This window comes from Lagopus leucura, unplaced genomic scaffold (assembly GCF_019238085.1).
Source record: "Lagopus leucura isolate 7727_CA_CO unplaced genomic scaffold, USGS_WTPT01 Super-Scaffold_797, whole genome shotgun sequence".
NCBI classification, from domain to species: domain Eukaryota; kingdom Metazoa; phylum Chordata; class Aves; order Galliformes; family Phasianidae; genus Lagopus; species Lagopus leucura.
The window spans coordinates 2,026,488-2,047,937 of record NW_024962259.1 but is presented as its reverse complement, the minus strand read 5'-3'; the positions used below and the strand labels follow the sequence as shown (position 1 = coordinate 2,047,937).

Genomic DNA, 21,450 nt, shown 5'->3' with positions numbered 1-21,450 from the left:
CCAGTTCCACTGAAGTTAATGGAAAAAACTTTATATCCCAAATGTATAAGAGCCTCCTTAATAAGAAAACATGTTTTTATATTGAATCATCCATGAAAAAAACCCAGGGGCTTACGTGAGAAGCAAATAGCTTACAAATGCACATAAACTGAGCAACCCTCTGATGTATGTGAGAGATTCCTGAACTCCATACTCTCTTCAGCTTCTGCCTGGGTGCAAAGATCCATGGAAACTGACACAGCAATGAGATTCAAGCCCGGGCTTCGGACTCAGGGGGGAGCTGAACTACCAATTGTTTCGTTGTGCTGTACGGCTCCTTGTGCTCTGCAGCAGGCAGTAGTGGGGAGCAGCACTCGCTGCCAGCTGGCCGGCCGCCGCATGGCCTTGGCTGGGCTTCCACATTTGGAGTGTGACCGAGGACACGGAAATGGGAGAAAGAAAAGAATCGGAGTTTGTGCAAAGTTAGGATGAGAACTGGGAGATTACTGCTCAGTTTTGCAGCGTGGGGACATCAATAACTGTATACTCCATCAGCTAAGCCCAGAGATATTATCACTGGATTTACACAAATCCAGGGCCTCAGTCTGCCTGTATGAAATGCCCCTTAGGTAGGCAAGAATCCTAATGAATTAGAGATGTCTGTTTGAGTTCCTCCTTGTTGAAATTCACAGATTTGAGAAATTTACAAGTTTTCTTTTGATTTACAGCTGTTACTTCAAGTCTGCTTTCAATCACTCTGATAGAAACCCACAATAAACCCATTGCAGCCAGCGGAATTCAGATTTACACCATGCAACTGAAATGGAATTTTAATTCCCAACATTTCTATTCTAAAAACGTGCTGTGTGTTTTGTCATACATACTTGGTGAGATATCGGCCTCTCTGACATCAGTGAGGGATCTCTCAGTGGTATCATGAGCTCCAAATTCCACTGAATGATTTTCCTTTCACACAGAGAAGCAAAACAAAAGCTCATCCCCTGAACTGTGAACTGAAGAAGTTTTAGATCAGGTCTATATGATAAAAGAAGCAGCCTGGTTACTTGAGACTGATTATGCACACATTTCATGCCCTTCAGTTGGCTTATGTCAAGTCACAGTACAATTACTTTATTGAATAAATCATCATTTAAATGTCAGCATACTTGCACTTTTAAAAGCAACCTGACAAAATCAGATAAATGGCTGCACTAATTTGCCAAGTATCTTTCAGGTGGTCAGATGATACCTCCTAGGACCAGTATACACACAACAGGCCTTGCAAAGTGAGACTACTTCCAAAACCCTGCTACGTAATAACAAGAAAAATAGCTGCTCGGCTTAACACAAAATTATTACTGCCTTTGCCTTTCTGATAACTATGAGGTTTTTGGCTCACAGCATATACTGGTAGCCTATCAAGAAGCCTAGCAATACCAGCACTAAAGGTTATCCTTGTATTCTAAATAACTTTTAGATAAACTGAGAGAAGAAACTGAAAATGCACCTAACAATTAATCGTGTTTCTGCCTGTCATCAGCAAACAATTGTTAATCAAGCAATTCAGCAGCACTGTGTTATACTGGAGTGCCATTATCACATAATTATTTTGTTATGAATTGTAATAATATTTTTACTGAAGACAAAAAGTTAAACAGCCATTAATTGGGCAGCACAGTCAACCTAATATGACATTTAATCTGATGAAACGGAAAATAAAGCACACAGCATGCTCACAGAAAACAATTCCCACAGAGCCCAACTATTCCTAAATCACTTAGGCACAACTAATATTAGAACAGATGTGCTGCTGAGGAGCTCCTAAACAGCAACCACGAATTCTCTGCAGAGCTTAAGTTTTTTTTTTATTTTTTATTTTTTTTTAAACAAACCCAATCTGCAAATATTTCCGCATGTGAACTCAGGACACGACCGCTTCTGCTTTAAATTAAACACGCGCACAAACATACGCAAACGTTCAGCAGCGCACGCACAGTAAAACCAGCATCAGAGCCACGAAAATGCAGCACTAATAGAATGCAAAACTGCTTTGGCATTTTCTGACCGCAAACAGGAATAATAAAAAAAAGGAAGATAGAGAATTTTTTCCAAGAAAAGCCATTAAGATGTCACTCCTCCATTTCAGCACTCCACATTACAAAAACAAAAATAGTATTTTAATACATATCCAAGGACTCAAAATTGGCTGCTCACCTATAACCAAAATTGGGAATAAAGATGAACTAAGAAGGAGATAAACAAGACAAAGATCAGATTACCTCCAGCTCATCCATCAGATGATTCAACTTGAAATCAAAATCGCCTTTTCCTCACTGCTATTGGAATCTGGTCAGCAATCCTGTGGCACCTTTCTGTGCCTCCCAGACATATGCAGATATTGGCAGTTTCAGGTAAATAAACACACAGTGTCCCTATGCAATGTTCTTAGGACTTCATGTCCAAGCAGTGCAAAACGCCAATTTGCTTCACTTTGGGATCGAGGCATTGAGTGTTACAAAAGACACTGCTGGTCGTCACTGACATCGTATGAGCCAAAGAAGACAAGCATGAAATACGTGGGAAAATATTTTTAAAATAATAATTGTAGACGATAAAGAAGTTTTCTGTGTTACCAAGAATGTTTACCACACCCACAGTTACTGAGTACATCTGCATGGTTCACATGTGCACCTAACTCCAACCATACAGCATTTAATGGCTGCTCATGCGTTACACAGTGAGGATGGAAAGCCTGCCTGCATTGCAGCACGCACACAAACTCAGTTCTATGAGCACAGCCCAGGGAATGTACTTGTCTGTAAGTCTCAAAGAAGAACACTGTGAATGAATCATCCTTATATGCTATGGGTTTTTCACTACTTGACTAGGCAGCCTTTTGCTCAGAACACAATCGCTAACAAACTTAAACCACAAAATCAAACTGAATGCTCACAGAGGAAGACAATTTTTAACCTTTCTTAGTTATAACAGAATTTCCTCTCTTCCTGTAACCTGAAGGGCTTTATATACCTTAAAGGATATAAATCACCTGGCATATTTAACACAAGCAGTGCAATGCTACAAAAGGACGTTAACAGCAATAGGGAGGCAAAGTCTTTGGCTATAACAAACAAGAACAAACCCAAATGCAGCAGCCATAGATACAGAAATGAAGGAGAAGAGCTGCTTACCTTTAAAAGGCCTCAGGCATACACAGACCTCCAGAAAGAGATACCCTCACCTCCACTGCTAACTGGGAAGGGGTGGATCCTGACCTTTCTGGTCATAGGTTCAATGCATGCACCTGAGCTCCTCTGGGTTGGCCCTGCCTTCCCACCAGGTGCTCCACCACTGCCTCAGACCCCAACTCAGCATTTCCACTAGAAGCAGTCAGTCAAAAAACAGGTGAAAACACGTATAAATCTGATTTCTAAACTCATAATTAGACACACGAGAAAGAAGAACAGACTGGACTCCAGGAAAATGCACTTGGCATACCAGAGTACATAACATCAAGGTGTCAGTGTGTTCATTATTAGGCACATAAATGATAGGGGCCTCAATTTCCAAAGTGCTGATCCTTCAGAATTCACATCCACTTTTACAAGAACTTCATGCTCTCAGTAGCTTGAAGTTCATCCCAGAAAATAAATAATAAAAATGCCAACAAAGCACTGCATTGTAAAAGGCATTATTGACATTTTGTGCCCTTCTCTCTGTTCCGTAGTTTCCAAATCTATTTTATGGTTCAAAGATAAACACTTCATGGGAGTTCTTGACAGCATCAGAATACATCCACACATCCATATAGTGCTTTAGCTAGAAACTGGCCTAGAGCACCATCAAGCTGCATTGTCTTTTAAGAGAAATGCAAAACGTGCCCCTATATTTTGCCACCACATCAAATGTGCAGTATTATTTGCTGTATGTATATGCCCCTTGGAGAAGTGTTGACAAGAAGAGACAAGAGAGCAGCAGAGATGAAGAGAGATGCATGACAGAGTTTGGAGTTCCTCAGGTAATACCTAATCCCCTGCACTGAAAGATTTTTTTAATGATTTACACCAAAACTAAGAACAAAGGTTTTCTTGTTTCCCTCAAAGAAATGTATTGCAATGTGCAAATGAGAGTGGAGAAGAAAATCAGTTATTTTCGGTCTCCTGATTTGCAGTGTAGGTCTGTCAGCTGCCCTCACTGCTGTGTAGGTGGCCATGGCTGCAATGGGAAGGTCAGGCTAAGGCAAGGCATTCACTTCCTTCCCACACTAAAATACAGTTCTCACTGCCAACTCTTCATTCTTATGACTGTCCTGTGTCAAAAGAGAGTGAAAAAGCCTTACTTAGTACTACAAGTGCTGATGCTTTCACTCACTTATGTTATCTGCAGTGTTGTTGCAAAGATTCCTCGCAGCCCCTGAGCTTTGGGTCAATGTAAGGGCACAGAGCAGCCAAGGTCCAGTGACACAGCAGACAGGAGCGTGCACAAAAGACCAGATCAGCTGTCTGTGGGGAGTTGTACACAGGGATTTCTTTTGAAGGGTCCATAATGGAGTAAAGACCTTTTTGAGATCAGTCATTGAGTCTGTCCCTCTGACAAACGCAGCAGAGCCTCCACACCATTAACTGCAGAAAGAAGGTAAAAATTCTCACGTTCCTGTAAGGCACTTCCAAAAAGAATGACCAAGTACAGAAAGAAGTGGCACTTCTCATAGCGCTGTAACTAACTTTTAAAGGGATCAGTGTAAGAGTATAGCTATCTTATAGCTGCCTCCAGTTCAGACTCAAGTGAAATCACACAACAAGCCTTCATTTCTGCTGGACAGCATCAGCTCAAAACTGCCACAGTAAGTATTTCTGCAGAGGCCATGTTCCTGACACGGCCCGATTTGTTTGATTTACAGGTCATTAAAAGCAAACTCAACAGCTGAATTTCACCTCCTGCTTGCCCCTAGTGCTCTTGCTTACAAACAACACATCACTTTTTCAGATGTTGCACACATCTACGTTTTGGTGAAAATACGTTCTTTGGTTGCAGCTGGAAAGAAAATGCTCAGACGACCTCATGTGTCTGTATTAACTGCAGAGTGAGTATCAGTAGCTTAGAGCAATGTGTCATACACTTCACACCCCACTGAGGGTTTCTCCGGTACACAGACAGATGGGTTTGTCCACCTGCAGCTCTCAGCATAAAACACTTCAAATGCTTTCATTGAGCTCAGGCATAAAACATGCTTTAACAAGTTCTTTGTACACAAAACAGCCGACCATGAAATCTTTCAAAGGAGAAGTGCACACAACATTCAGAGAACACAAATACTGCTTACAAGCACATTGCTGAAATAATTTTATGTAAACAATCCACAATGGGAGAATTTATAATGCTCAGAATTCTGAAGTGAGCTAAAAGCTGGGTGCTTCTGGTAAAAAAAAGGAATCACAGCACCCCTCAGGCCATCATTTCTAAGTAAGTGCTAAAAGGATCTTCGGTGTAAATCACAATCTCCATTGAAGAACACTTTGCAGGTCTCTGCTTGTTTGCACTCCGGCAGCACAGCTGCTCCTGCGCAGCTCACTCAGGCAGCACTGCCCACAGAACTCACTGAGCTTGTGTTTACAGCATCGAATGGGCACAGTTCCACCAACTTCAGCAGAGATAATCTTGCTTGAGATAAAGAACAAAGGAAAGAAATTCTGTTTTTGTTTGTTTGGTTTTCATTTGTTTAGATACTACCTACACATACATAGATCAGAACAAACCCATCCCACTTTCAAGTAAAGAAAAAGATGATTACTGTAATTTACATGCAGCTTTAAAACGTATGTGACCCAGCATCACATCTTTATTAGCATTTTACAGCACTAACAACTCCACTTTCAACATGATCCAGCAGAAATGTCTTTCCACCTACTCCCCCTAAAAAATATCACTTCCCACATAAATCAACTTCACCAACTTCACCACGCTTCACCTCTTCCAAAGTGGAAGCTCACAAACATGCTCACCTGGCAGATTTCACATAAAGGCACCTCTATGGCACAAAACCATATGATCCTTCCTATGAGGAATTACACAATTCTGATTTGCAGAGAAAGAGTTGGACAACTTTTAAGCATCTTTGCTACTCTGGATGACTCGGTGCTCCTTTCATTTGCTGCAGAACATGTTTTCAACAGACGATGCTTAATAAAGCCAACACAATGCATCCTCTTATGATATTCTCTTATATTATGTAACTATTTGTAAGAACGAACTAATAAACGAAAATGCAAGAAGAGAAATAACCAAGAAGCAAGCTTATTCATTAATTGCAGCTGGCCTGAAGTTTGGCAACACATCCCAAGCAATTACTGCAACAGATTTAACTTGCTTTATGTATTGCTGAAAAGAAATGGCTGTTTGTAATTTGTAAGGTCTCAGTTTTAACAAAAGGAGTGAATCTGCATACATGCAATCCAGTAGCAACACAAATGAAGTACAAAGTGACTTCCAATTGGCAATGTTGTTGGCTTATTCAACCAACAGCCATGTTCTGACCTAACCTGCATAGTTCTTCCAGTAGTTGTCATTTTGCTTGAAAGTTCACATGATACTTCCTTTCACAACAATATTTCAAGGCTAAGCTGGGAGCTTACAACAGTAACAGCCCTTAAAAACCTGTCAATAAAAGTTCCCTTTAATGGATGAGCCTCAGAATTGAATAGGAACCACAGCATAGTGCCACAGCACTATTAGTGCTGTGTAATTGCGCCTTTAGGTTCTCCTCACGGCTGCCTAATGCATCTCCTACACAGATGCAAAGAAACACATCGTTGGTGCTTCCTGTAGAACTGAAGGCAAAATACAGTGCCACCTTCAGAGACTGTAGGACGCATCACAAAGATGAGCACTATGAGAAATACAGTGCAAGACTTTTTTTGTAAGCAAACAATACAAAAAAAAGTTATGAAAGTTTCAAAGTTTTGTCATGGATTGTTTGTATAATTAATAATGAAGTTCTTGCCATGTATCAGACACACCCTAGGTCCATTGTGAAGCCACCTCAACTGCAGTTCCTGGATTAAGGACCTGGAAGATTCCAAGTCGAACAAACTAGACGCTGTACCTTTGCTAACTGAGAACATTCTTTAGAGCAGGAGGCTTCCAGCACCTCCTGTCCCACCACACATCAGCCATTCCTGCACAGGGAACGTTTTGAACTTTTCTCTACCCAGAAAGCTTGTTTAATAAAACTTAGATCCGCTTAACATGAATTAGATCTGCTTCCTTCTGATGACATGAGATGATGTTCACAAGCGCAGTAGTCTGAACTGGCTCAGATAAAATGCGGTCTACTTTATGATAATACAATAACCAAATAAAGTTGTGTACTGAAAAGCTACCATACAACAGCACAACGCGTTGTATAACTCCGTCGAAAAATCACCAGAAACAAAAGCGATGCCTACCGACGTGCCCTCAGGCACGCGGCGGCTCGGAGCCCCGCTCCCAGCACGAGGCACGAGCAGCCCAAGGCAATACGCGGCGGCTTCAAGGCGCAACAACACGAACCGCACAGCAGCGCAGGCCACAGCCCGCGGCACCTGCGGGCAGAGCGCCCCCTGGCGGCCAAACGGCTCCGGGCGCGCCGACGGCTGCCCCCGCCGCTGCCCCGCCGCGCTCGGCTGCGGACACCGGCACTGCTGCGCCTCCGGGCGTGCGCCGCGCGTGTGCGCAAGAACGTACAGTGCGCGTGCTGTACCTGTACTGCTATCGCACCTAGAGCTGTAAGCACGTAGAGTGCGGGGCGTCAGCAGATAAATAAAGCGTAGCTTTCCGAACGCGAATTCAGAACACGGAGAAAAAGCAGTTTGTGACTTCCAACCGTTTCGTTACATGACAAAAAAAAAAAAAACAAAAACAAAACAAAACAAAGTTTTGCCAATAAATTACCGCCTGCGTACCCCACCTGTGCTAGTTCTATCTACAAGGTTATTTTGAGCAAAGGTGAGGATATGTTTATAATGTGGGCTTCGGGTAAACCTCCCCCGGGTTCGGGATCCGACCGCACAGCCCTCGAAGCGCGCACCGAATTCCTCTCCCACTCGTCCGGTTGCAGGAGCTCCGAGCTGACCGTCGGCCTTCTCACACTCTCCGGACACCTCCGCTCCCGCAGGACGCCTCTATCCTGCACGGCAGACATGCTTCTCCGGGCAGCCACGAGCCCAAGTTTGTTACACGAAGGACAAACGCCCGCAGCAAAGCCGACCCCAACTTCCTCGGCAGAAAAGAGCCCGGGAGCAGCCGAGCGCAGCTTACCTCCTCCACGGTGAGCGGCATGCAGATCCGGTACTCCTTCATCAGCATATTCCCGTGCGTCGGTGCGGAGCGGCCAGCCGAGAAGCGCTCGATGCCGCGCAGTGCTCGCGCCCGCAGCCGCGCGCGGGGCAGCGGATCGCCTTCGTGCTTTCGTGCCCTCGCGTCTCCGTGCGCGTTCGGCGCTGAGTCCGCCGCGCAGCCCCGCGAGCAGCCGGGCGGGCAGAGAACGGCAGCACAACCGCTCCTTTCTTCCCGTTCTTCCTCCTTCAGCCCGCGATCATGTGAATTTCGCACACGCACGGACCTCTACAAAGAAGTCTCGAAGCCGAAGCGCCGTCGCACGCTCAAAGACATCCGTCGGAAGCGCACGAAAGCGGCGGCCTCTCGCTGCTGTGTCAAGACATGCCCGGGGCGGCGAAAAGACCGAGCGAGCCGGAACGCGGCTGTCGCCCCGCCGGCAGGAGAGCCGCGACGCCGATTTCCGAGACAAAGGCTTTTTCTGCCGCTTCCTCCCCCGGCTGCCGAGCGCGGCTCCCGCCTCCTCCCAGACCGCCGCTGCTCCCGCTGGGCTCGGGGCAGCGCTCGGCGGCCGCGGGGCCCCGCGGTGCGGCTAGGGGCGGGCGGGCTGCGGCCGGCCTGGATGGAGCCGCGGAGCGGCGGCCCCGGCGGGGGCGCGGCTGACATCACGGCGCGGCAGGAAGGAGGGCGGGCGGCAGCCGCCGCCAATGGGGCGGATTTAAGCGTCCCGGCACGGGGAGCCGCGGGTTGGGGGAGGGGGCTCCGGGACGGGGGCACCGCGGGCTGTAGGAGCTGTGCCGGCCGCACCCTCACCCCGCTGGGACGCGCTTTGCCGGCCGCACGACAAGGCGAGGCGGCGCTCTGCGAGGGCGCAGCCGGGGCTGCCCGCACGGCTCCGTTACAACAGCAGCGCGCAGTGTGTGCAGGGGAGATACCCGCACAGGATGTGAAGGCCTCACCCATTTCCCTTCTGGTCAGCCCGTCGCTATCAGCCTGCCGAGTTGGCTGCACAAATAAAACTGTTTTTTTTTTTGTTTTTTTTTTTTTTTTTTTTTTTTGTCTCAGTTATTTACTTTCAAATGCTGCATGCAAAGTTCAGTGACAAAGTGTCTCCTTCCCAATTGAACAACAAAGCCAGGACCGCTGGGGGAGGCCTTTTCTTTCTTCTTCCTGATAGCTAAACCTTTTTTTTTTCTAGTGTATTTTTTTCTTGTTGTTTCAGATAAATTGTTATTAATTTCCACCTCGCTCTACACAGGCAGCTAACTCTGAAGCCATCTAAGAAAGCCAAGTGCTTATGTAACTGTGAATAAATCATGGCATGTGTACATTGCTGCTTCTATCAAGTGAATGGCCATAAAACACAGCTTGCAAGGAAGCCCTGTGACTGCAGCGTGAAATATAAAGCGCTGCACAGTGGCAGAAGACACACCTGCACTTTCATCTAGTTTATTTGCAAAGATACGAGTGATCAAATGCCATATTGGGGGCAGTTGGACACGAATTGAGGTCTACTATGAAACGCGTTTCATAATAAGAGCAGAACCCCTCAGGTTTTCATTGGCTCTGAACGTAGATCTCAAGGCGATGTATATCATCTGAAGTGCAGGCAGGACGCAGTGCCATCTCCTGGAGCTAACGATGTAATTTTTTTTGCTCCGTTCCATTAACGGCACATATTTCACACACCCTGACTTCCCGGTGGAACACAAAGAAATAGAAAATCCAGGAGCTCTGCTAACAGCCTGGGCTTTCAAACGAGGCTTGAACAATGTGGTTTACGTCTTCTGCTTCAAATTTGACAACAGCCATTTGTAAACATCCAGCTTGTAGTCACGATCCATAAGGTTGGTAGCACATACTAATGAAACTTTCATGCAAAATAGCCCAAACGAGGCAGTACCTGTAGTATCACCTATAGAGGACAGAGATCCAAATTCAGATCTACTTATTGCATTTATAAGTGATTTATTAGTTAAATGAACTGGGGAAAAAGAATCATCTGGTCTCCTGCTGAAAAAACGCTGTAAAAACTGAACTTTGCACGGGGCCTTGAAGCGACTTCATCGCTAAGTCAAATGGAAACCAAACGCACCTCCTGTGCCTGCTGCACTGGCCCACACGTTCTGCCACAGCTCCTCCCTGTGCTGTCTGTGCACGCGTGTGGAGCGAGAAGCGGCGATTCCGACAACAACCTTTGGAACGTGGGACTTTTTCTCAGAAGGACGTTTATCAGATGCCTTTTAGGGGACATCCTCTGTGGGTGTTGCAGTGGAAGCTGTGCCATGAGGGCTGCCCGCAGCTCCGCCCGCACCACACAGCAGCGCTACGCCCGGGGCTGCGCTACGCCACGTTCACGCTGGCTGCGTTTGCCTCAGAATGCGGAGAAATGGCGTAAAATCGCGGTGGTACTGACTTCACTCCCCTTCCCCCCCTCACTCATACACACATCTCCCTCACACTACGGACACGTGAGATGTGAGCATCACCACAGCGTGGGAACATCTCAGCCAGCAGCCCGAGGGGCGCTGAAGCACTTGGCGGGCAGCAAACCGCCACACCGAGTGGCGGGAAATCCCGCTCCACCGACCGCCCGCTGGCCCTGCACGGACCGCCTCACAGAGGCACCCCCTCACGTCCCGCCTCGCCCCGCTCAGAGGTGCCCTCGGCAGCGCCTGCTTGGTGCAGTGCGGGCCCTTCCGCCGGGTTGTCCCGGTTGCGCCTGCGCGCCGCGCTCTTCCGGTGTGTGTGTGTGTTCGCGGGGGTACGCGGAGCGGAGCCGGGACCATGGCGGACGGTGGCGCGGAGCGGGCCGATGGCCGCATCGTGAAAATGGAGGTGGATTATAGCGCGACGGTGGACCAGCGGCTGCCCGAGTGCGAGAGGCTGGCGCAGGTGCGGCGGGGGGAAAGGCGGGCGGTGCGGATGGGCTGAGTCATGGCACCGTGCGGGCTGGGCCCGGGTTGAGCGAGGCGAGAGCGGAGGCCGGGCTGCGGGCCGAGGGGGGCCGAACGGGCGGCTGCGGGGTGCGGGACGGGGCGGAGGTGGCCGCTCCTTACAGGAGCGCTGCGCGTCAGGCGCCTCCGTGCTGTTGTCCCGAGTCAGGATGGCGGGCGGCGCGCGGCAGCCGCGCGGTTCAGCTGTGTGCGACCCGAAAAGCAGCGGAGCCGTGGCCGCGAGCGGGGCTGTGCTGAGTAACGGCTGTGCACGACCGCTCGGTGCGGGTACGGTGCAGCTGAGCGTTATCTACGGGCCTTGTTTTGAGGTTTCTCTGTGCACCTTGTTTTGCAGTGTAGAGGCTCTCCAACCCCACAGCAATGGGACTGGGTTTGCTGTCCTGTTTCAGCAGGATGGCATCTGGTTCCTATGCACTGGCGGTGCTTTGCTTGATCAGCAGGTCTGGTCAGAGACGTTCCGGGCTGTATGGTGTATTGTAGGATTTTGAAGGCAGTAGCTTTCAAATAAGAAGGCTGTGTGCTCTGCTGCCTTCAGACTGCTACTAGCACAGACGTTTTATCCCATGGGTGCAGCTCTGTGTAAGTATGGGCATCGTGGCCATGTTTCTTTCCCACATAATATTCATTGGCAGTAAGAGCACATCCTTCAGACCAATGTATATACTTTGGAAGAATTTCAGTGCAATAGGTATGTTTTAGAACCAGCTTTCTTTTCCTCTCTTTTGTCGTTCATCTTGTTTCTAAACATTTTGCAGTCCCAAAGCTTTTCCTTTTTACTGATTTTTTTTTTTTTACTTTCTTTTCCTATCGCACTAGGAGGGGAGATTGCAAGAAGTAATTGAAAACCTTCTCTCCTTGGAAAAACAAACACGAACGGTAAGTGTGGTGTGCATCATTTAGTGCTGTGTTGGTCTACACCTCCCCCTTGCCCCCTGTTCTATTGTATTAAAGGGAATTGTAGCATCAGTCTTTTGTCGTTCTTATCAGTGAGATGAGATACAGTGGATTTTTTTCCTCTTTATATCATAGCAATGCAAGTGACAGATCTGCAGGTTGTTTTTTCCATCACTAATACACTACTTATCTGTTACAGGCTTCTGACATGGTTTCCACATCGCGTATCTTAGTGGCAATAGTGAAGATGTGTTATGAAGCTAAAGACTGGGATGCTCTCAATGAAAATATTATTCTTCTGTCAAAGAGAAGAAGTCAGTTAAAACAGGTGAATTTATTCCTTTGAAACAAAAGGTGAAATTGTATTATTATATCTGATTCTCCTCTATGAAGAGACTTCACAGACTTCTTGGCACTTGCATGAATACAGCGCGTTTAGCTTCTGCTGATGTTTTCTGGGAGGCATATAAAAGCCAATAATGGAACCAATGTCCAAAATTCATCTCTTTACTTTGTACCTGAGCTCCGTTCTTGGCAACACACCTGTGGCTATTTTGCTTTTGGTACATGCCAGTACTTTTACATGGTTGTTCAACTTTACAGTCCTCAGCAGTCTAAGCTGTAGACACAGTTTTAATTTTTCATGTTGTCATGAGGTATACATTCAACAGTTATTGGAATTTGCTGTGATGAAATAAGGACTAGACTTTACATGCTTGCTTTCAAAACTGTCATAATCTGGAATTCAGTTCTGTCAGAGAAATCAGCTATCAAGATTGCTGAGAATGCTTGCATTTAAGAAAGTACAAAGTGTGTTGTGCAGCGTGTTTTGTTTTGTTTTTTAACCTAATTAAAGTTAGCAAAAGGCAATTTTAATGGCATCATTGCTTTAGAAAAAGAAAAGGTTACCTACTTTCTAACATGCAGGAACATGATTTTGTGTGCAAGTGGATTACAGTTTATTTCTCTAACTTGCACAAGTTGTGGCTGAAGACGAAAGCAGCTGATTTTTCTCTCCAAGTAGTTTCTAGAAGTTTAATTCAGGTTTTTTGGAAGTAGGTATTTCAGCTGTAATTGTGGCACCTTTATCAGTGTCGTTACCAGAACGCATCCCAGTAATCTGTGCTTGCCACTGAAGGATGCCGGCCTGTTAGTGCTTAACTGCCAATCTGCAGAGATGGAAAGGATCAGTCCTAGTTCCTCCTCTTCCTTCCCTTCTTGAAAAATCTGTTGGTGTCCTACAGAGGAAAAACTGCACACACTTAAGAGAAGATGTGTGATTAGATTCATCCTGCGTGCATGTTGAGTCTCTCTAGTTTAATATGAAATTATTTAGTATCTGAATGCATTTGAGAAACCTACGGTGATTTTTCTATTCTGTTATTGTACCAGGCAGTTGCTAAAATGGTCCAGCAGTGCTGCACTTACGTTGAAGACATCACAGACTTACCAGTGAAACTGCGCTTAATTGACACGTTGCGTACAGTTACAGAAGGAAAAGTAAGATTTTGTTTTAAGACTGAATATCTAAAAGGTAGAATAAAAATGCTTACCTTCTTTAAAAGCATAGCTTCTGAATGCCATTTTCCACCTTGTTCAAATGAGAGCAGAAGTATGTTTTTAACTTCAGAATTTCTTTCCCAGAAAGACTACAGATATTTCCCAAATTTCATAATGAAATGACTTGCCAAAACACCAATCATATTTCCATTATGTATATATTTGGGTGTGTTATTAATATAATAGCTCGTACATTTTAGACTTTGGAAGTGCCATTTTTCACTATTTAAAGTGTTGCATATTTGAATTAGTTGGAAATGGGCAGTTTAAATTATTTAGCAAGGTGTTATGTGCAGCTGTGGTAATCAGAAACATTATGAGTCCACTATTTACATGTGATTCCTTTTGCTTACCCCCCCAAAAAAGGATCTATTCTGAATGAAAGCAGGTTTGTATTAATGTTATGGCTTTTGCCTGTTCAAAGTTAGTCTGAGCTGTTAGTCAAGTACATTTGCCTTATGGCTGGTTAGGAGTGTGTGCAATAATGCAAATAGGTGCATGTTAACTTCATATCTATTTCAGTATATTTGAGCAGGCAAACTGTCGAATACTTCATTTGCTATGTAGATTCTTTTATGTTTGTGTAGGGAATGGTAAAGGCATTTGTTTAGATTAATTTGGTCCAAATAGTTCAATTTTGCCCCCTACCCATTATATTTTATCAGTGTATTGTTGTAGATAGCATCAACAACGGTATGTGGATGTACGTGCAATTAATTAATTGCATAAAAACATGAAGGAGATGTTTTATAGGGCTGTGGTCTTGTAGTTTATGTCCTTTTCTAGAAAATTCCAGAACTCCCATTGCTTTTTCTGATTTCAGATATATGTGGAAATTGAGCGCGCTCGCCTGACAAAGACACTCGCAACAATAAAAGAGCAGAACGGGGAAGTGAAAGAGGCTGCCTCTATTCTGCAGGAATTGCAGGTAACACACTGCGTAGTCACAGTTACCTCAGTGATAGAATTAATGCTGAAACTTCATCATCTACATCTGCAGAAAATGCCTGGAATGAGATTAACTGTTACGAGTGAGATTGTAGCTCAGTTTTAAGTGCTTTCGTTGGTTCTGTTGTTAAATTTCAAGGAATATTTCCCTTCTGGAAAACAAATTTCAGTTTTGCTTTCGTACAGTGAGTTGCACATTAGTGATTGTCGTTTGTTGTTTTTTTGTGTGTGTGTGAAAGTAAGGGCTGTAATTCAAAATTAACCTTTTCACCATTTTCACTTGCTCTGGAACAGCTGGGTCTGTTTTTTGTTTTCCTTTGTGAATCACAGAATGCTTCTCTGTTTTACGTGTCTGACCCTGACGCAGTGCTAAAAGGTTGCATTTTCATTTTAGGTGGAAACTTACGGTTCAATGGAAAAGAAAGAACGCGTAGAATTTATCCTCGAGCAGATGAGGCTCTGTCTAGCTGTAAAAGACTACATTCGGACTCAAATTATCAGCAAAAAAATTAATACAAAATTTTTTCAAGAAGAAAACACAGAGGTAAGTTATTTGAGGATTTTTTCCTCCTTATTTTGATCTGTCATGCTTTCTTTGAGGTCCACGTGTATTTAAATCTTCTGTTTTCTGGGATGGATTTGGATTTCATTTACATGGTTAATAGAACTGTTGTAATTCCACTGTTTCAGAAACTAAAATTGAAATACTACAACCTAATGATCCAGCTGGATCAACACGAAGGCTCCTACCTCTCCATTTGTAAGCACTACAGAGCCATTTATGATACTCCATGTATTCAAGCTGAGAGTGAAAAGTGGCAACAGGTAAAAACAACAACAAAAAGAAGCAGACACAGCAAACAAAATGTCTGTATTTTCACGTGGCAAATACCTGTTCACCCATGTCATTACCAGACCAATTTAGAATAGATTAAGTTGCTCTTAAGTCTGTTCTTGTTACATTTAAATACCAGATCATCTTAACAAATTGGGTAGTTGAGAATGGGTGTAATACAGTTGATTTCAAAAGAATATTTATACCCAATTTCTACCCTTTTATACCATATTTCTGCCCTTTCTACCCAATTTATACTCTTCTACTGTTGTATATAAAATGGGAATGTTTCACATTTAATTAAGAAAAAAAATCTTTGAAAATTTGGAATTTTAGTTCACCTGTATCAGTTTCAATATATTGCTATGAAGGGAGGTGTGTTTCTGCAAGATAGCCTCAATTTCACTTTGACTTCTTGATATGTTTGGCATAATGTTTTTTGTGTTAAATTCTAAGCTCTGCAGAATAGTTTTCAATGCTTCTGTTTAATTATGGAAAAAAAAATAATCACTCTTTCTTATCGCAGGCACTGAAGAGCGTTGTTCTTTATGTTATTCTTTCACCTTATGACAATGAACAATCTGACTTGGTGCACAGAATTAGTAGTGACAAAAAGCTAGAAGAAATCCCGAAGTATAAGTAAGTGCTCTTTCTAATAAACAATTCTCAGGCCAAAGGCCTCTCTCTTACAGTGGCTGTGTAAGTGAAATCTTTTTATGCTGAGTCTGCTGCAAACATTTCAGCATTTATTGTATGAAAAATACTGCAAAACTTTCATGATTGAGTTAGAAGTTAAAATAAATATCTGTTTATAGGAGAAAACTCTTCATGAGAGATAGTTGCACTTTAATTGTCCCTAAAGTAAAGTATTAGAGTTTATACTTATGAAGAACAGTGAATATTAATGGTAATGAAAACATTTTAAATGACTTATTTGATGTAATTAAGTATGAAATATGCCTTATTGATAAGGGATTGTTAATCACCCTTAGTAAATCATTTGCAGAGACCTCCTAAAATTATTTACCACCATGGAGTTGATGCGATGGACTGCCCTAGTTGAAGAGTATGGGAAGGAATTGAGAGAAGGATCCCTTGACAGTCCTGCAACAGATGTTTTTGGCTGTACAGAGGAAGGTGAAAAGAGATGGAAAGATTTAAAGAACAGAGTTGTGGAACATGTAAGCATGGCTCAACCTTCACAAATTAGCTATGTATGCTATGTCTGACTTTTTGTTTGCCATACTTTTGTTACAGAGGTGTTTTTCATGTAGGAAAGCAGCAGATAAGTTGCATTTTCCATTATGTTCTGTTTTTCAATTGTTTTTTTGTCTATGTGTGCATAGAACAGATACACATTTGGCCAGAAAAAAGAGCATATTGTGCTCAAATTCTAAGGTTTACGCTTCAGTAGAGTAAAAACTTGTGTTGCTTTGCCTTAAATTAATAATTAGTTGATTTTGTTACTTTTAATAATTTGTTACACAGAGGCTATTAATTATACGTTTCACAAGCATGATAACTGTCCACAACTCATTTACATAATTTATGCTGGACTGCCATTAGAGCACTATAGCTCCTAATCTGCTTTTAACGTTGACTTTTATATTTTTGCAGCCTGCCTCAATTATATTTTGCACATAACCCTCTACTCTGAACACTTTTATTCCAGAATATTAGAATAATGGCTAAATATTATACCAGAATTACAATGAAGAGAATGGCACAGCTCCTGGATCTGTCCGTTGACGTAAGTGTTGCCTTTATGAAAGGAGAATAGAAATGTTTGTGTGTGTGTGTGTGTGTGTGTGTGTATTTGCTTGTGGCAAGAATATAAGTACTCAGCAGAGTAACATTCTTTTGATTATTTTTTTTTAACCTTTTTTCTTAAGAAGCTCTGAAAACAGTGCTGTGGACCATCCCTGCTTTGTTTTACAGACTAAGCAGAAAGACCCAGCATTGTAGAGATGCACTGCTTGGTAAAAAAAAAAATTAAATATTTCCAGATTTATGTGCGTGTGTTTATTAGTGTCCATGGATGGATGGATGCAAGCAGCAATAGATATTGTATGTCACTGTAATACTCTTCACATCTCATTCCACTGTACTACCAGTGCTCTTCAGCTTTTACCAGGAAGAACAAAGTGTGCTATAGTGATAGGAAGCATTAACTGAACTTCTGTTCAATGGGCTCTTTAGATGGGGAGCAGTGGAAAAGCCTGATGGAGTAATAGTATGTTAATCTATATATTTGCACTGTCCAGTGCCAGGACCTGAGTGTTTATTTCATGCCATTATGGAAATCAGGAAAGGTTTTTTGTTTTTTTTAAATCCAAACAGAAGTGGTTGTCACAGTGCACGTGTCCACAAGACAAAAGCTGGTAGTAAAAGTGGGTTTGTGCTCAAGGTCCTATTTCAGTGCTGGATCTCCTTATCCTGTATTTCACTGTGAAAAAGCTCTTGTCAATGAGTGAGGAAATCTGACTTGAAGATAGAGGGTTTCTCATCCTTAATTCACAGTGGTTTTCCTATGTCTTGCTTGTCAGAAATTGCAGTCTGATATCTGTGTAGCCAGGTACTCTGAAGAGTAGACGACTGTTGGTGTAGTATGTTAAACACTGAGTGTCACAGAAGATAATCAGATGTAGGTCAAATGAGAAAGAAAAAATTTTGAATAGATGGTGCTAGTAGCTTGCTATGCCAACATGGAATATCATAGTATTGTGCTGTTTTTAAACAGTGTTGTTCAAGCTGGATTTCTGCTAGGTTCCTTGTGCTTTAATGCTGTTTGAGTGGACTTCTGATGCTTTGAAGGTAAAAATGCTGTTTCCTTGACTTAGTGCTGTTTGTCTTTGCAGGAATCGGAGGAGTTCCTGTCTAACCTAGTAGTTAACAAGACCATCTTTGCTAAAGTAGACAGGCTGGCAGGAATTATCAATTTCCAGAGGCCTAAGGATCCAAACAATATACTGAATGACTGGTCTCACAAGCTGAACTCACTAATGGCCCTAGTTAACAAAACCACACATCTCATTGCCAAAGAGGAGATGATACATAACCTTCAGTAAGGTGCCTCAATAATCTCAGTGCTTTTAAAGAAGGCATTAAATCTTCATAATAGAGACTATTATTACAGTGTGTATATGTTTTTTTTTCTCCTTGTCAGGGCTTCCTGGTCTAAAATTTAGGACATAATTCTGAAATTCCTGTTGACAGTTGAGTTCCCTTGATTATTCATTCAGTTGTTAAACATTTTTGCTACAATTGGTGAAAGAACATAATAAAACTGTATTGCCTGTATAACGGTAGTCTTGTGATTTATTATCTTCCATTTATGCTTTTTTCTGGATAATTCATGACTCTGGTTATTTTGTTGCAGGAATGTTTTCGAGGCTATGATTGAGAGGACATACTGTAAATAAAGTTAAAAACTTTAGCATATCACCTCAGTGTAAAAACACTACTACTCAAAACATACTAATTGTATGAAATTATGTCAGAGGTCAACAGCAAGGCATGCCTGCTTCTTAAAAAATGCACTGGGATGTTTGATCTTAACAGCATGGGATTAAACAATTACATTGATCTGAACTTTGTAGTTTATCTGCTGTGTACTTTCAACATCCTCTCAGTGCTGTTCGCTGCTCACCACTCTCCTTTTGCGGTTCAAATTAAAAATGAGCAAGAATTAGTTGGAATATCCTTACTTTAGAAACTACATGTGTTTAAGGAGTCTGTGTTGATGAAATATTACCCTTGGATAATTACGTAGAAAGATTAAAGTTGAGATCATTTGTACGTTGGAGGACACTGGAGGAATTCCAGGGGAATTTTCCTGCTGCAAAATCAGATCTTGCTACTCCTCACTCTAGCGATCAGCCTAGAAAGTTTGCTTTGTTGTTTAATAAGATGAAGAATTACTGTTGCTATCTAACCTCAGGTCTACCACTGACTTGTTTGTGGCAGAGGGTAAACCACTTAACTTCTGTTAGTTTCCCATGACTGCTGCTTCTGAGGGAGTTCAAAAAAATTACAAAGATCTTGTGTGCTAAGCCTTGGAACATTACTTCTATTACTGCAATCAGTCTGGAGCTTCTGTTGAGAAAGATCTGTTTCATTTTCCAGAGGTGAAAAATCTACTGGCATGTTAGGCTGCAGGGTCTATGAGGCAATTCAATGCTGTATATAATTGTGCTTACTAATTGCCCACGTTAATTATAATGGGGTTTCCTGACTAGCTTCAGAATACATCACAAGAGAAGCTGATAGAAAATTAGGTCTTCTCTACTGGAGTTTGTGAAAAGCTGTTTTCAAGAGAGCAGAGTGAACTTTATCATAGAATGGAAATCTGTTTTCTGAACGTCTTGTGAAAGCAAAAGTCTGAGAAAAGGAAAAAAAAAAAGCAGCACTGTAAGTTTGTAATAATTAGTTTTGTTTTGAAAATGTAGAAACTAAACTGAGCGTGCAACTCATGGGAGAGCCAGGGCTCCAGGGCTTTTTGGCTACCAGCTTTCCATTAGCCCTGAAGGAAGTGAGGGTTCCAACTCTTCCAGAATTTGTGCCACACCTTTCAGAACTCTGCTCAGATCTGCTTTGTGGCAGGGCGCCTAGTAGCCCTAAGTGGCCTCAGGTTTTCAAACTCATGCTTTTTGGCATAGAGCCTAGATTCTCCAAGGTCCTTGGCATGTCTCCTAGCTTCACAGGATCATGAGAAGCCCTGTGAGTAGTCACGATTTGCAGAATCTTGGTTTAAGGGTAGGGGGACTGGATGTGTTAGTACTGTGTGTTCAGGGCTTCGTTGCAGTTGCAGTCCTCAGGAGGTTGTGCCATCTGAATTTCCAGCAAGAAGCTGCGGTTTTCAGATCTGAAAAGATTTTGAAATCATAAAATGTGTAAAAAAAATTAAATAATATAGCTGAACATGATATTGTTGGAGATTTTTTAATTATAAATCTCAGCATTATAATTAGTCTCTACAACTATCACTTGTTGCACTTCTGAGGATCTGAGTCCTGTCAAGTCTCATGATGCTCAGCAGAGGTTCATTGTTTTAGTCCCTCTCATGCCTCTCTATTGTGACTGTGGCATTTCTGACATTTCCAACTGCTACTGTTGCTTTTTTTTCTGCTCACAGACTCAATGTAACCCACTGTTCCTCATCTCCCCGGGCAGCAGGAAGAGATGATGCATCCAGTACAAAAAACTCGTGTTCCTCAACAGAAGTCCAGTACTGTGATGCTCTCATCATGAAATCCCCTTGGTGAGCATAGCACATGGGGATTCCAGGAACTTGAGAAGTCTGGGCAGTTCTGGAAATGTGAGTGAGTAGTCAGCACATAACATCTGTTTCTGCCTAGCCCATGCACAGTGAAGACCTGGCTTCTCAGCCCAGCCTCTGTCCACTCAAAGCTTCTCAGTACAATTAACTAGTTCACAAAATTGAGCAAAACCTGCTTCATATAGGGGCTAAGAACTTTAAGTCAAAGCAGTAAAAAGAGCATAAGTTGCTGAACAAATCCTTCCCCCTATAACTCACCAGCTACACAAATTTGTCCTAGTGCAGTATAAAGAAATCCTTTCAGAAGAAATGGATTCAAAAATTAATGACAGCTTACGTGAAAAATAAAGCCAGCAACACTTTACCTCACCCCAGAGGATACATACTTTTTTTTTTTTTTTACAAATGGACATAAGTCATTCAATTTCTGATTAAAAAAAATAACGAAATATTCCTTGCATATTCCTACAAAAAAATTCATCCATAATATATAAGCTCAAGTAAGAATTGGACACAACTGTTCTCCAAAATAAAAGCCTAGTTGCATTGCAGCAGCCTATACAATGTTATATAGGTCATAAATGGGTTTTCACCTTCATCTGACCATCACTGCTGTCTCCATTGCTGCAGGGCACTGCTTGGCTTCTGCAGAGCCCATGGGAAAAAACCTACCAAACCTACCTGCC

General features: G+C 43.0%; 2 protein-coding genes across 7 annotated transcripts in view; one reads left to right on the top strand and one right to left on the bottom strand.

Annotated features, from left to right (window-relative positions):
* Positions 1–8,385, bottom strand: part of PITPNC1 (phosphatidylinositol transfer protein cytoplasmic 1) — a 71,081-nt gene extending 62,696 nt beyond the window's left edge. For 5 of the 6 annotated variants that reach the window (XM_042865083.1, XM_042865086.1, XM_042865088.1 and 2 more), the window contains exon 1: positions 8,275–8,385. In XM_042865083.1, coding sequence (XP_042721017.1) covers positions 8,275–8,322 — 48 coding nt within the window. In that variant the 5' untranslated portion in view covers positions 8,323–8,385. The remainder of the gene's footprint in view (positions 1–8,274) is intronic. The other variant, XM_042865084.1, reaches the window with a different exon arrangement.
* Positions 8,386–11,012: 2,627 nt separating this feature from the next.
* On the top strand, positions 11,013–18,786 carry PSMD12 (proteasome 26S subunit, non-ATPase 12). The gene is made up of 11 exons (XM_042865273.1): positions 11,013–11,187; positions 12,066–12,125; positions 12,343–12,471; positions 13,536–13,643; positions 14,527–14,631; positions 15,046–15,195; positions 15,342–15,476; positions 16,013–16,125; positions 16,493–16,667; positions 17,159–17,236; positions 18,345–18,786. Exons 1-11 carry the CDS (start codon positions 11,080–11,082, stop codon positions 18,552–18,554), a joined length of 1,371 nt encoding a protein of 456 aa, XP_042721207.1. The 5' UTR covers positions 11,013–11,079; the 3' UTR covers positions 18,555–18,786.
* Positions 18,787–21,450: the final 2,664 nt, after the last annotated feature.

What these genes read in the sequence shown, in the direction of transcription:
- PSMD12 (XM_042865273.1), top strand. Translation starts at nt 11,080, where the DNA reads ATGGCGGACGGTGGCGCGGAGCGGGCCGATGGCCGCATCGTGAAAATG. An exon ending in GAAGAAATCCCGAAGTATAA is followed by an intron (nt 16,126 to 16,492) that starts GTAAGTGCTCTT and finishes AATCATTTGCAG; the next exon opens with AGACCTCCTAAAATTATTTA. An exon ending in TCCTGGATCTGTCCGTTGAC is followed by an intron (nt 17,237 to 18,344) that starts GTAAGTGTTGCC and finishes TTGTCTTTGCAG; the next exon opens with GAATCGGAGGAGTTCCTGTC.